The sequence below is a fragment of the Capricornis sumatraensis genome, chromosome 22, assembly GCF_032405125.1.
Source record: "Capricornis sumatraensis isolate serow.1 chromosome 22, serow.2, whole genome shotgun sequence".
NCBI lineage: Eukaryota > Metazoa > Chordata > Mammalia > Artiodactyla > Bovidae > Capricornis > Capricornis sumatraensis.
Window position 1 is genome coordinate 27,016,708 of NC_091090.1, and position 14,713 is coordinate 27,031,420.

General features: G+C 37.4%; 1 protein-coding gene across 1 annotated transcript in view; it reads right to left on the reverse strand.

Moving 5' to 3' along the window:
- Positions 1-3,364: 3,364 nt before the first annotated feature.
- Positions 3,365-14,713, reverse strand: part of CRISP1 (cysteine rich secretory protein 1) — a 29,145-nt gene continuing 17,796 nt past the window's right edge. Inside the window, exons 4-9 of the mRNA XM_068994157.1 lie at positions 14,385-14,513; positions 8,192-8,282; positions 6,758-6,906; positions 4,977-5,068; positions 4,704-4,792; positions 3,365-3,492 (exon numbers count right to left, since the gene is read on the reverse strand). Coding sequence (XP_068850258.1) covers positions 3,365-3,492; positions 4,704-4,792; positions 4,977-5,068; positions 6,758-6,906; positions 8,192-8,282; positions 14,385-14,513 — 678 coding nt within the window. The remainder of the gene's footprint in view (positions 3,493-4,703; positions 4,793-4,976; positions 5,069-6,757; positions 6,907-8,191; positions 8,283-14,384; positions 14,514-14,713) is intronic.

The window sequence follows — 14,713 nt, forward strand, 5'->3', positions numbered from 1 at the left end:
AGCCACTGTTTCCACTGTTTCCCCATCTATTTGCCATGAAGTGATAGGACCGGATGCCTTGATCTTTGTTTTCTGAATGTTGAATTTTAAGCCAACTTTTTCACTCTCCTCTTTCACTTCCATCAAGAGGCTCTTTAGTTCTTCTTCACTTTCTGCCATAAGGGTGGTGTCATCTGTGTATCTGAGGTTATTGATATTTTTCCTGGCAATCTTGACTCCAGCTTGTGCTTCATCCAGTCTGGCATTTTGTATGATGTACTCTGCATATAAGTTAAATAAGCAGGATGACAATATACAGCTTTGATGTACTCCTTTCTGGATTTGAAACTAGTCTGTTGCTCCATGTCCAGTTCTAACTGTTGCTTCTTGACCTGCATACAGATTTCTCAGGAAGCAGATCGGGTGGTCTGGTATTCCCACCTCCTGAAGGATTTTCCACAGTTTGCTGTGATCCACACAGTCAAAGGCTTTGGTGTAGTCAATAAAGTAAAGTAGATGTTTTTCTGGAACTCTTGCTTTTTCGATGATCCAACGGATGTTGGCAGTTTGATCTCTGGCTCCTCTGCCTTTTCTAAATCCAGCTTGGACAAAAATTTTGAATGATAAAAATAATAAAAGTTAATAGCTAACACAACATGTCAGGATCTGTTAGGAATTCTGTATGTATTTTCCCATACTTTATCCTCACAGCAGCTCTACAAGGGAGGTGCTATTATTATCCCCATTTGCAAATGAGGAAACTGAGATGCAGATATGTTATCAGGTCTATGTCAGCAACAGCTAATCTACAAGTAAGATGAAAGGAAATATCTCTTTATCAATAGGTGCGGGATGAATAATTTAACACTATTAGAGTTATCTATTTTTGGTAAATCCACTTAAAAGAGTGACCTATTGCCCACAAAGTGTGGAGGCTGTTTTATTTTGTTTTCATCATAGTCTTTTTATGAAAACCATTGAGCTACTTTTTAAAGAATAATTTAAAAATGGCATAACAGTTGTTTTTCCTTGGCTTCAAATGTTTAGTGATCATATGTATATGCTGCCATCTTGTGGTCACTTCCTGGAATTAGTCTTTATGTGAATGAACTTTCTAAACTGGGATAAATACAGCCTGGTGCAGAGAAAAAAAAATAGTTCTACAGCTTTTTAATTATTACACACCACAAGATATATTTCTTTTTTTCCTAGTATGTGTACTTTAGAAAATACATATTTCTATCAAACTATATGTGCCTGAAGGAGTAGAATTGACAGAAAATATCCAAACGGTATAAAATTTTCTGGCAAAGAGAATACTAATGCCATGAAGAAATCTTGCTGTTACGATCAGGCTTCCAAATGCTTAGAACAATGACCTCCAAAATAAGCACTTGTCTATCTGCATATCTTGGAGCATTTTAAACACATGCCTCTATATACATCTGCATAGAAATGAGTTTTTATTATAAAGGTCTTGTAATTGAGAATCAGGATGTGTTACATTTGCCTGTTGCATTAAGCCAAGACTTTCAGTTTCCTTGTGACCTGAATCCATTTTTGTGCCCATTTGCTCTGCACTACAAACCCAACAATCTAACTAGGTTTTTGCCATCAAGGATGCTCTTTATTACCTTTGCTTTTCAGGGTTTCTGGACATCCATGAGCATATGTGTGTGCGCACACACACACATCTGCTTGTTTTCTTTTTTTAAGTGAAAGCAAGTATATTTAAAGTGATACACATTCCATAAACAGAGTGTGGGCTATCTTCACATACATTTGTTTTTAATAGAACAATGTATTTGAGTTCCTGAGTCCAGACTTGACACTCCTCCTGACATAGACCTTGGGTATACCATGAAATTTCAAGTCTATAGCAAACAGTGCTGCTGTGTCAACCAACACTCCTGATAAGCTGGGATCATTGGAGTGATGTTGGGAAGTAGTCAAAAAGTTGCGCTTGTGAAAGATTCATAAACAGAAACCTCAACGAAGTAGAGTCAGGAGACCTGACGAGGGGAGTTTTCATGCTCTGCAGCGGTAGCAGAGCCCATCAAGAAAAAGAAAGCTCCCTCTTCCTTCCTTCAAAGACTCTCCAATAAAGACCCATGAACTCTGTTTACTATAGTCCTTCCTAGTTCCTTTCCTCCCTGTAAAGGCATCTTCCTTCCTTGCCAAGTGGGGACTTGCATGTGGCTCCCCGTAGCTGCCCACTCCAAATTGCAAGTCTCTGCTGATTCTGAATAAACTCATCATTGCTGGAGAAATATCTGGCAGTGTATTTGTTTCAGTTCAGCACACTATATGTTTGCGTCACACCTACTTGGAGATATTTCTCAGTATGAAGCTCGTTTGGGGTAACCCAAAAATTTTCAGCCTTGAAGTAAAACCATTTCTACTGCTTCTTTCTTTTACTTGGTATGGCAAATGATAAAAACCTACAGAATTTTCTTTTTTATAAGCTTTCAGAAAGAAAGAGCACATTTACCAAAAAAATACCTGAAACGAAACAAAATACCACATATTATGTTCTCTGTGTAGCCATACACTTCACTAGGTTTCTTTAATATTCCAGTTCAGTTGGAAATAAGGGAGGGAATATCCTCTATGTATGGATTACCTCTTGCATGTAATCCATGTTGAATATTTATTTTGTTAAATTAAGCACTCACACAGTTTTCTTGCCCTGCTTTACAAATGTGTATAGATATGGCAATGAAACAGTGAGACCTTCAAACCACTTCCCATTAACTAACATTTACCTTTAAAGTAATGAGACTGGACTCTTTGTTTGCTTTGTGGATTATTTTAATGGTTGATTTAAGGTAGAAGTGAAGTTAAGAAGAGATGAGTTATTAGTGTGTGTTAATTGTGCAGGGAAGACAAATACCAGGGAAGCTGGAGACCTGGGAAAGCAGGAGAAGAAGTTAAACAGGGAAGGACCCTTCTTTAGCACAGTTTACTGAATTAGTTATCCAATCCATTGAATCATGTCAACCTGAGAACTAGACATCACATGATTTAAATATGAGGCAGGTGTTGAACTCTTTCATATTTAAATAGTATTTCATTCCATATTTCATAGTTTTATCACATTTCATCAATCATATTTCACTCCAGTTCTAAGAAAGTTTAAAACAATGTTGCTTCACAATGTATCAGAACAGGAGTGAAGGGCATTGTTGTAAATATACTGATGTCCATATATGATCCATGGGATTGCAGAGAGTCGGACACAACTGAGTGACTAACACTTATATATGATTAGTGAAAATTAGTATCTCAGGTGTAATTAAAACCAATTGAAATGCATTAGAAGCTGCTGGAGCAAAGGAAGGTCAAAGATGATCCAACAGCACGTTACAGTTGCAAATAAAAAAGGCTATTTTATCTCAGTTTGACACATACAACTAGCTTTGCAGAGTCGTTGAACTGACAGGTGGTTGCAGCCAAGACGTTGAGTTTGTGTATTACAGTTATTGTATTCATCGTAGTAGATGCAGGGGTTCGCTGAAAGGAAAAAGCAAGGTTACGCTATATTGACTCAAAAACTCATCTCTCAACTTCTTATGCATTTGTAGGTGAGTAAAAGGCTTAAGAGAAGTATATTCTGTTATAGAGTCAATAGTATTAAGTAATGCTTTTTTTCTTTCTACTCTCATTTTACTTCTATGGCATTTTCCATTCCATTCTAGACATTGCTTTTGTCTCTTGCATAAAAAAAAAAAAAAACCCTACCCCATTACCCTGTAGCAAAGATAATTAGTAGATATTTTATCTTTCTCCAGCTACATTTATTTTCAGAAATGAGTTACTGAAAGTGACAGGGAGAAGAAGAAGGAAAAGAAAAAGAATGACAGAAAAATTGATAAAGGAAAAGAGATTGCATTTTTCCTTGCTTTAAAAACAAATGGAATGGAGTGGTCAGGTGAAGGAAAATAAACCTTTTAGTCTTCCAAATCTGCAGATAAAGGATATTTTTTGGTGGGGGGGGGAGGTTTATTATTTCTCCATAAACTTACTGAAAATTAAGTTATAAACATATTCCCATGGACTAGTAAATTATGCCTGAAGGAAACTTCAGAAAAAGACACTTTTTGTTACCTAAGGAAATGAACGTGGAATTGGAACCCATTTAGTTAATACTACATTTTAGATAAAATTTAGTTAAGAAATAAAAACATGTACAGTAAATAGACAGTATGATCATCAGCTCATGTCTTCCAATGTGTCCGTGGAAACTTAAAAGTATAAGGATCACCCAGCAAAAAATTACCACTTGCTCTGATAAGTGGACAGGCAGGTAGAGGGGTTATGGCCAAAGAGCAACCTGAGAACCCTGGTAACCTGAAAGCAAGATGTCTAACTTCAGGGCTGCAATAACAGAGCCAAGAAACTCTTTATATAAAGAGCAGAAAAAAAATTATATTAACATCTTATCCAAGATGCCCTTATTATAGGGTGAGAACTTTAAGTTTTAGGATGGAAAGTTGACTTTAGACCTGGATTTCTAATTTCCAATTCAATAGATTTAATCATTGGTCTTCTGGGTCACTTTGGGAGTGGGAGAAGGGAAATCAGATAATGTTAATTATTCCTTTGGGATGATTGAGGAAAAAGTAATATTATAGAATTTGTAATATTATTAAACACTTGATTTTAATGACCCATAGCTCCTAGATCAACGATCAATATTAAGCACACTGAGACATAAAACTTACTACATAGTTTATCTTCACAGTTATTTGGACAGTCTCCACATGGACTTCCCTTATTATAAGGTACATTCTTCTTGTCAGGATCATTTCCCCTTAAAAAAAAAAACAAAGGAGAAAGCGGTCTAATAAAATTCCTTTTTGAAAAATGCAAACAAAATTTTACCCACTCTTGAAAATCTGTTAAAATAATTTAAAACATTATTTTTGAGAAACTAGATGATGTAAGGGAAATGAATTTCTAAAAGTTCTGTGAAACTAAAGCTATATAATACATACTCATGACAATAGTGACAAATGTAGAGATAATGAATTCCTTTATGACATGATGACATGCCACAGCCAATAAGATAAGAAGCGGCCCAAACAACCTGTAAAGATAAGATTATTACATTAATACTTTGCTATTTTGCTACATGATTCCAATATGAATATTGTTACCCATGATTGAAAATAAACACACATGCTTTTAGGATGCTTTGAGCATGGCTTGTTAGGAGGTCATAGAAACAGAGAGATTACCATGTGTCTAGATATCATGCATACATATATGCATACTTGGGTGCCATCACTGACCCTGACTTATGTGCTTCTTCTTATCAAATCTGTATGGAAAATATAGTAACATGATGAAGACTGTTTGGTGATTGAATAAAAATTAGGGCATGGCAGCAATCTAGCTTAATCATCAAAAAAAGTGGCATGGTAGAGAACAGTGAGTTGGCTCTTGAGAAAAAAATAAGTCAGGTTCAAAATCCATCTCTGCCACTTCCTGGTGGGATGGCATTTACCAGCTTGTTTTATGTCTTGAAATCTCATTTTATTATTTGTAAAATAAAATATAATAATACTAGCCTCTACATCATAGGTATATGGTGGGGACTGAATAAAAAAAACTTTCAAGTGTTTGGAAGAAGAAATGTTAAATTACTGCTTCAGAGTAATGGAGCTCATGTTCTTTTGATGGAAATAGTGGGTCTAGTCTACTTTTACCTAAAAGAAAAGGAAAATAGGAGTTTTTGTCTTACATTGTCATATTTTTAGCTCTCTGGGTAATAATTTTATTTTTGTCCTCTGATAGCATAAATTATAAATAAATGGTCTAATGCTATACTATTCTAGGATTCCTGGCACATACCACTTGTGTCCAATGATATCGATCTTAAAATAAAAATGCTATTGGGATGTCCCTGGTGGTGCAGTGGTTAAGACTGCACTTCCACTGCTCAGGGTGTGGGTTTGATCCCTTGTTGGGGAATTAAGATCCCACATGCCATGTGGCCAGGAAAATAATAATAATAATAATAATAATAAGGAAAAAGAATTCTACTTGCTAGTCTCTATTTAGAAATGTCTGCTTTGCTTTAGAATAAGTGATTAAGTCTATGTTTCTTAAATGTGATATCCCTGTAAGCTTTTAACATTAATCTGAAGTAGGTTTTATTGTGAGTAGATTTTATTACAGATTTTGTGTCACAGCTGAGTCTTCTGCTTCGGGGATAACGCTGTTTTATCATTTGTATTTCTTGCATATTAAGTATTTAAATCTATCCATTCTGGATGAGTTTTGTTAATTTACATCTTGCTGGAAAATAAATCACCTGATTTAGATATTCAAAGTCATTTTTGTAGAATTAATTTATTATCTACATTGAAGCCCAGTGGTATTTTAAAAGTGTGAATCAGATCAAATCATTCTTCTGTTTAATGACTTCTACTACATTCAAAATGCAAGGTAACATTATAATAGCTAATATGGCTCCAATGATAAGGCCCTTCCCTCTGTGTTCATCTCCTTCAACTCTTGAAGCTATCATGGTTCAGCCTCCTTCTCCAACCACTCCTTCAGTTTTTTCTAAACTAAAGAAGTCCTTGAACATAGCCAGATCCCAGATAATGGTTTCCAAGTATTATTTCCCACTAAAAGTTAAGAAGTATCTTTGAAGACTGTAAATTTGCAAAAAGTGGGTGAATGATTTCCCATGGTTCTTATTTGCCTATTTTCCACACACCCTTAAAGTCACTTAATCAATAGGTATATTGGCCAGCACACAGTTTACCTGAGTGTAATGGTCAGTTGTCACGTCATCATCTTTCGATGTCCATTCCCCATACTGGAAATATTTAGACTCACTGTACCAGATCCTGATCACATTTGACCATGAGATAGGATAAGATGTCAGATGCATATTTTCTCCACAAAAAGTATCTAAGAGGAGGAAAAAGGACTAGGTTATACTTTACAAAGCTTGGAAACATTTTATAAGGATATTCTCCTGACTATTTTAGAAATGTTTCACTGGTCATCCAAGCAATGTTTGATAAGAGGAGGCCAACTCAGCTGTATTTGGCTAACAGTTTTCTTTCTCACTGATGAATAACCGTGTGGTGCTCAGGCTTGCTGAAAACTGACAGTAGGAAATGATCTGCAAGCTTGGAAATCAGATCAACCAGCATTTCAGTTTCTGCTGTGTCCAAGCTGATGGTGAAAGACGAAACCAATCAGAACAGTTTATGAGTTGTAACCAAGTCCATGCCTCGAAAGCAACCACACGAAGTCTTCATCATGCAAGGACCTTGGAATAAACATTTGCTCATTTGGCCATCCATTCACTTGTGATGTGGGCTCTCAATCAAACATGACATTTGGTAATAAACTGCCTTCCTCTGGGGCAGGAAAGACTCATATTGCCAATTCACAGCTTAACAGCATTGAGTAAAGATGCCCCAAAATCATTAAATACAAAGTGTTATTAATGTCTGCTTGTGTAGGAGACACTAATGGCTTTTCAGGAAACTATCAGTGTTCTACCTAATATATATGCCATGAGATGGGTTTATTTTTGAGCATCTAAACTTGTTCTTATGGGCAGCTCCATAGAGTTGAATATGACTCACTTCTCAAAGATAGCTCTTTCCAAAGTTAAGTATAGTCCCATGGTAATACTGTGAGTAGCTGAAATAACTATGGCTTCCCAGGTGGCGCTGGTGGTAAAGAATCTGCCTGTCAGTGTAGGAGATGTTAGAGATGCGGGTTACATCCATGGGTTGGGAAAATCGCCTGGAGGAGGGCATGGAGAGAAACCCACTCCAGTGTTCTTGCCTGGAGAATCCCACAGACAGAGGACCCGGTGGGCTATAGTCCATAGGGTTACACAGAGTTGAACATGACTGAAGTGACTTTTAGCATGCATGCACAAAATAACTACATGGAGTGGAAACCTTCTAGCTATACAGCTTATCATCTGTTATTATTGTATTCAACTATCCTATGATATTGAGAGCTTCAACTCTTTTGGTGATTTGAATCAGGAATTTGAAAATTTGAATATCCAAATTTAAAAATTAGCAGTAATGAAACAGTGCTATGAGTCACAATTCACTGCCATTTATGGGGTAAGTGTAAATACATGCTAGATGACTTAACTTACCCTTACCAAGTTACTGAACAATTCCTGAGGACTTTTGAGCAAAAAGGTGTGTTGTATACCTACTTGTAATTCGCCTCTTGAGTGCATTGCTTTGTACCAATTCACAGTCTTTTGACAACATTCTGGCATTTTGTGCAGCTTCTTCACTCCAATTCTACAAGTGAAATACAAACACATGGCCTTAATAACATTTCTGTGATAAGATTCTAGTTCATTCTTTCTAAAAATCCAAAGCTACCAATATTCTCAATTGTGTAGGCTAACAATTGAATTCTCTTAAATATTTTGGTTCGAAGAGGAAGACAAATCTTTCAGTCCATTGTTTTAACCCTCGAACTTACAAGATCAAACCTTGATGATAACATTCAGATGTAGCTTCTTTTTCTGAAATATTAGCATTTAAGTAAATGCTTCCATTAAAATAGACAAGTTAGAAATCCATCTCATTATTTATTAATAGTTTTACCTTTGACACATTATTAAATCTCTTTGAATCACAGTTTCTTCATCTGTAAAATATGCCCCATAATTCATACATGATAGTTTGTTCAACATTTTTAAGTTTTTAATTTGGATAATTCATGCAATACAACTATGATATAATAAATCTTATGGTACATGCTCAATAAATAAGTATTTCTGTGATTAGAAACAAATATAGTGTCACATAACTCCATCTAAATTATGAATAATAATAGCAAGTCATAACTAACATACATGCAAGGATCTGTCACCAGTTCTTTATGTGTATTCTCTCATCTTTACTCATAGCAGTTCTACAAGGGAATCACTCTTACTATCCCCATCTGCAAATCAGAAAACTGAGACACAGAGATGCTGCTTAACTGTTCAGGATAATACCATCTATAAGTGGCAGAAAGAAAATTAGAACCCAAGTTCTTCTAGCTCTGGAGCGTGTGCTCCTAACTCTTGATGTGTGTCGATTGTGCTAAGTTGAAGCATTTTGTTGGGGTTTTCTCGAAATAAGATGAAAAGTAGAAAGTCTACATCCCTTGTTATGGGAGTGTAACAAATGTTCTCCCGGACACTCTCTCATTCTCATGTTATGTACGTCCACTTAAAAGTTTGTCCCCAGATCTGCACAAAAGACATTATTACTGAACGAAAGTTGCAGCATTTCTTGTTTACTATGGGCTTTTATATAAATCATCCAGCTACTCTTGAAAATAATTTTTCAGTGATGCCCTCACTTAGTTTTTCAATATTTTCCCTGCCTTTGAAGAAGTTTATCTCATACGCATAGGCTGCCATCTGTGTTAGTTTTATAGAATTACCCCCCAGGTTGATGAATTGATTAAATTGTGAGGTTAACTAAGTAACTTATTAGCTTAGGGTCAAAGTAAAAATGTGGTTTTGTGGGCTTTGCTTGTTTCATGCAAGAAAAGATGTATTTCCAGAGTGAAGTAAGTCAAAAGAGAAAAACCAATATCATATATTAATGAATATACCTGGAATCCAGAAAAATGGTAACATGAACTTATTTGCAGAGCAGAAATAGAGACCCAGACATAGAAAATAAACATATGGATACCAAGGGGGGAAAGGGGAGTGGAATGAGTTGGGAGATTGGGAAAGACATGGATATGTCTATATCCGTATATAGATAGATACACATACTACTATGTATAAATAAAATAGATAACTAATGAGAACTGACTGTAAAACAAGGAATTCTACCCAATACTCTGTGGTGACCTAAATGGGAAGGAAACCCAAAAAAGAGGATATGTATGTATCACTGATTCACTTTGTGGTACAGCAGAAACTAACACAGCATTATAACTATACTCCAGTTAAAAAAAAGAAAGAAACAAAGAAAAAAAACTAGCCCTTGAGGAAAGAAAAGGAAAAAAAACAAGATGTAAGATATATTTCAATGATGGATACATCTAATTAAAAAAGTAGAGATGACATAAAAGATCTCATCAGGGCATAATATCTCCTGGCAGTGGGAATAACATCATTGAACTCACAAATATAAAATCTTGCCTATTCTGACCAGGTTACCAAGTGTTTCGAACTGGAACTTATCTGGCTAATTCATTGCTGACTGTTCGTTGTGCATGCTAAGATGTACTGCCCATACCCAGATCGCTTTCAGAACTGAAGCACTTATTTCCTCTTGAGCTGAGAGTCTTGCCCACAGAAAGCTCTGCTGTCCTTTTGAACACATGTTGTCCTTATTCATGAGCATACTTACTTCCCTAGGGCAGCACATATCTAGCAGCACAAGCACAGAGCTATAGTAACTATAAATGCCACTCAACCTCTCTCCAACTCAGGACAAGGTCTACTGAGCCGTCCTAGTTGTCCGGTTTCCCATGGGATTAACGGAGGCTTCTGCTGTGCCTATACTCACAACCCAACTTCTTTGTACACTCTATGCTGCTTCTTTATCCACATCCACAGATCTCTGTGAATCTGGAAATTGTTCCCCAGTAAACATCATACATGCTACTCTCCATCTCAGAGTCTGTTTATCTTCTTGTGTAAAGTACCTGAAACCGTAATTACAAACAGTATGTGGTTCAGACTTCTTTGAGGAAGCTGTTTGGGATATTGCCTCTGAGTAATGTTGGTAAGATACAGATGTTTTTATTATACATCATAAGTTAAATCAAAAGTAAGTATGTGTGGTTATTGCAGCAAAATTACAAGTTCTGGCTTTAGTAAATGGTTCTGTTTAAATAAAATCCCAACTTTATGTGCAGAAACTTTTGTTTTTCTTTTCTTGAAAATCTTTGCCTGGCATTTGTGATTGGCTTTTCAGCTCTACTATAATTCTATCAGTTCCTTTCTCTCCTTACCCTATGCATTATTTATGGAAAAACTCAGCTCCTATATTGTCTTTTAAAATGTTACTCAGTTTTACTGGTACACTTAATTTATCATATTATTGATCTCTCATACCTTTACATCTTAACACAAATATATTAATTTTATAGAGGATGAGATGGCTGGATGGCATCACTGACTCAATAGACGTGAGTCTGAGTGAACTTCGCAGTTGGTGATGGACAGGGAGGCCTGGCGTGCTGTGATTCATGGGGTTGCAAAGAGTCGGACACGACTGAGCGACTGAACTGAACTGAACTGAACTGATATATTCAATGCTGTGCTGTAGTCACTCAGTTGTGTCAGACTCCTTGAAACCCCATGGACTGTAGCCTGCCAGGTACCTCTGTCCATGAGGATTCCCCAGGCAAGAATACTGGAGTGGGTTGCCATGCCCTCCACCAGGGGACCTTCCCAACCCATGGATTGAACCCAGTTCTCCCTCATTACAAGCAGATTCTTTACTGTCTGAGCCACCAGGAAAGCCCAAGAATATTGGAATGGGTAGCCTATCCCTTCTCCAGGGGATCTTCTTGACCCAGGAGTTGAACTGGGATCTCCTGCATTGCAGGCAGATTTTTTACCAGCTGAGCTACAAGGGAAGCACATATATTTAATACTATGTTATAATATTTCCTCTGTATTTACCTTGAATACACAATAATAAAGTCTCTGAAATCAGAGACTATATTTTCTGTTCACTCTATAACTTCTTCACTACCTCCTAGCTACATTTATTTGCTCATTTGGAAACTGAGGATTTAGAACCCTGTTTGTTCTAAGGAAGGTAAAGTGTTAAGAGCTGGTCCCTGGAGTTGGCCATTCATATTTGAATCTGTTTTTATCCAGTACTTAAGACTTTGGATGAGATACCTAATTTCTCTGATGTTCAGATTTACCATCTATAAAACAGGGATGATAGTATCATTTACATCACAAGATGATTGAGAAGATGAAATGAAATAATGCAATAATGCTTCAGCAATACATGAACTGTGAACTTCCAGATGTTCAAGCTGGCAGAGGAACCAGAGATCAAATTGCCAACATTCACTGGATCATTGAAAAAGCAAGAGAGTTCCAGGAAAATATCTATTTCTGCTTTATTGACTATGCCAAAGCCTTTGACTGTGTGGATCACAATAAACTGTGGAAAATTCTGAAAGAGATATGAATACCAGGCCACCTGATTTGCCTCTTGAGAAACCTATATGCAGGGCAGGAAGCAACAGTTAGAACTGGACATGAAACAACAGACTGGTTTCAAACAGGAAAAGGAGTATGTCAAGGCTGTATATTGTCACCCTGCTTATTTAACTTCTATGCAGAGTACATCATGAGAAACCCTGGGCTGGAGGAAGCATGAGCTGGAATCAAGATTGCTGGGAGAAATATCAATAACCTCAGATATGCAGATGACACCACCCTTAAGGCCAAAAGTGAAGAAGAACTAAAGAGCTTCTTGATGAAAGTGAAAAAGGAGAGTGAAAAAGTTGGCTTAAAGCTCAACATTCAGAAAACGAAGATCATGGCACCCGGTCCCATAACTTCATGGCAAATAGATGGGGAAACAGTGGAAACAGTGGCAGACTATTTTTTCTGGGCTCCAAAATCACTGCAGATGTTGATTGCAGCCGTGAAACTAAAAACCACTTACTCCTTGGAAGGAATGTTATGACCAACCTAAACAGCATATTAAAAAGCAGAGACATTTCTTTGCCAACAAAGGTCCATCTAGTCAAGGCTATGGTTTTTCCAGTGGTCATGTATGGATGTGAGAGTTGGACTATAAAGAAAGCTGAGCACTGAAGAACTGATGCTTTTGAACTGTGGTGTTGGATAAGACTCTTGAGAGTCTCTTGGACTGCAAGGAGATCCAACCAGTCTATCCTAAAGGAGACCAGTCCTGGATGTTCATTGGAAGGACTGATGCTGAAGCTGAAACTCCAATACTTTGGCCACCTGATGTGAAGAGCTGATTCATTTGAAAAGACCCTGATGCTGGGACAAATTGAGGGCAGGAGGAGAAGGGGACAACAGAGGAAGAGGTGGTGATGGATGGCATCACCGACTTGATGGACGTGGGTTTGGGTGGACTCTGGGAGTTGGTGATGGACAGGGAGGCCTGGCGTGCTGCGGTTCATGGGGTCGCAAAGAGTCGGACTCGACTGAGCGACTGAACTGAACTGAATGCAATAAGATTCTAGAAGAATGCCTTTCAAACTATAGTAAGTATAATATGCTGTCAGTTGCAGTACTCAGAATGCAAAAATGCCTATGCTAGCTGTTGGCTTTTATTATTTTGGGTTCTAAGATGACCAAGAGATATATTTCAAGATCATTTTTCCATTTACTTTTCCTCCTTTTTTTGTCATTTGCCTGAGAAAACTGTCCCCTAGGCTCAGTTCCCAGTGCCTGTGTTATTTCTAACCCTTGTTATTCTAGGTTAGTCTGGGGCTAAACAACCAAGTTTAGGATCCCCCAAACCTGAGTGATACTTCTGGGATATAATATAGGTGAGGCTAATCACCTAATACACCTGAACAGTCCCTACATTTGTTTGTTTGATAACACTTCGCTCACACCGCAGGTTTACAGAGAAAAGACAATTTCTCTTTTCTTATACGCTAAGTTGCTTTAGTCTTGTCTGACTCTTTTTGACCCTTTGGCCTGTAGCCCACCAGGCTTCTCTGTCCATTGTATTTTCCAGGCAAGAATATTGGAGTGGGTTGTCATTTCCTACTCCAGGGGATCTTTTCAACCCAGGGATCGAACTCAGGTCTCTTAAGTCTCCTGCATTGGCAGGAGAATTCTTTACCACTAGTGTTTGAAACAAGGAAACAGATTTGCCAATACTGGCTCATCTAGCTGCACCACCAGGTTAGAACATGGGCATCTTGATTCTCAGAGCATCTTAGTCTCTGGGCTACTGCCCAATGAAGACAGCTATGAAATGCCTCCCCAAATGCATTGTTAAAGCACCTGTAGCATCTGCTATACTGATGATACTGACTGGCAGCATCAGCATTATCTGGGAGCTTGGAATGGTATCCATCTCAGACCTCCTGAATCAGACCTCAGAGAGTGGGGCCCAGGGTCCGGTGCTTCATCAAATTCTTCAGCTGACTCAAGCATACTAGAGTTTGAGAAACACTGTCCTAGGGTCCATTAAGAATGAAATTACACTTCCTGCGCCGGATGTGGCTCTGTCATTTAGTAACTCTGTGAGTTTGGAAAAGCTACTTACTTCCTCTGAGCCTCTGTTTCTTCCGTTGCATGATAGGTTTATTTGTGAAGACCAGACTTTTGGTATATGGAAACCAAATAGAACTTAATAAAATCTCAGTAAACACCGTTACTATCATTGGCATCATCATGGTTGCTGTTTAATTAATCTTACCATTTTCAGCATGTTGCTGGCTGGTGGAGATACTCCTCTCCTGAGGATGTTATGTGTAGTAACAATTTCTTCTTGGACAGCCTCCATTTCCGTAAAGAGTGTATCATATGGGACTTTGGATGGTTTTGTCTGTCACCAGAAAATTACTAATTAGTCTTGCTTCTTTTAAGTGGAATTTGTAACACATAGTATATTACTTGTAGACTTCATGAAATAAATTTACAGTTTATATTGAATAAACAATACTCTACAGCTCTTTTCACTCTAAGACATCTCAGTAAGCTAGTTTCCATTGCTCCATTATTAGTTTTGAGGACTTCTGAATATCA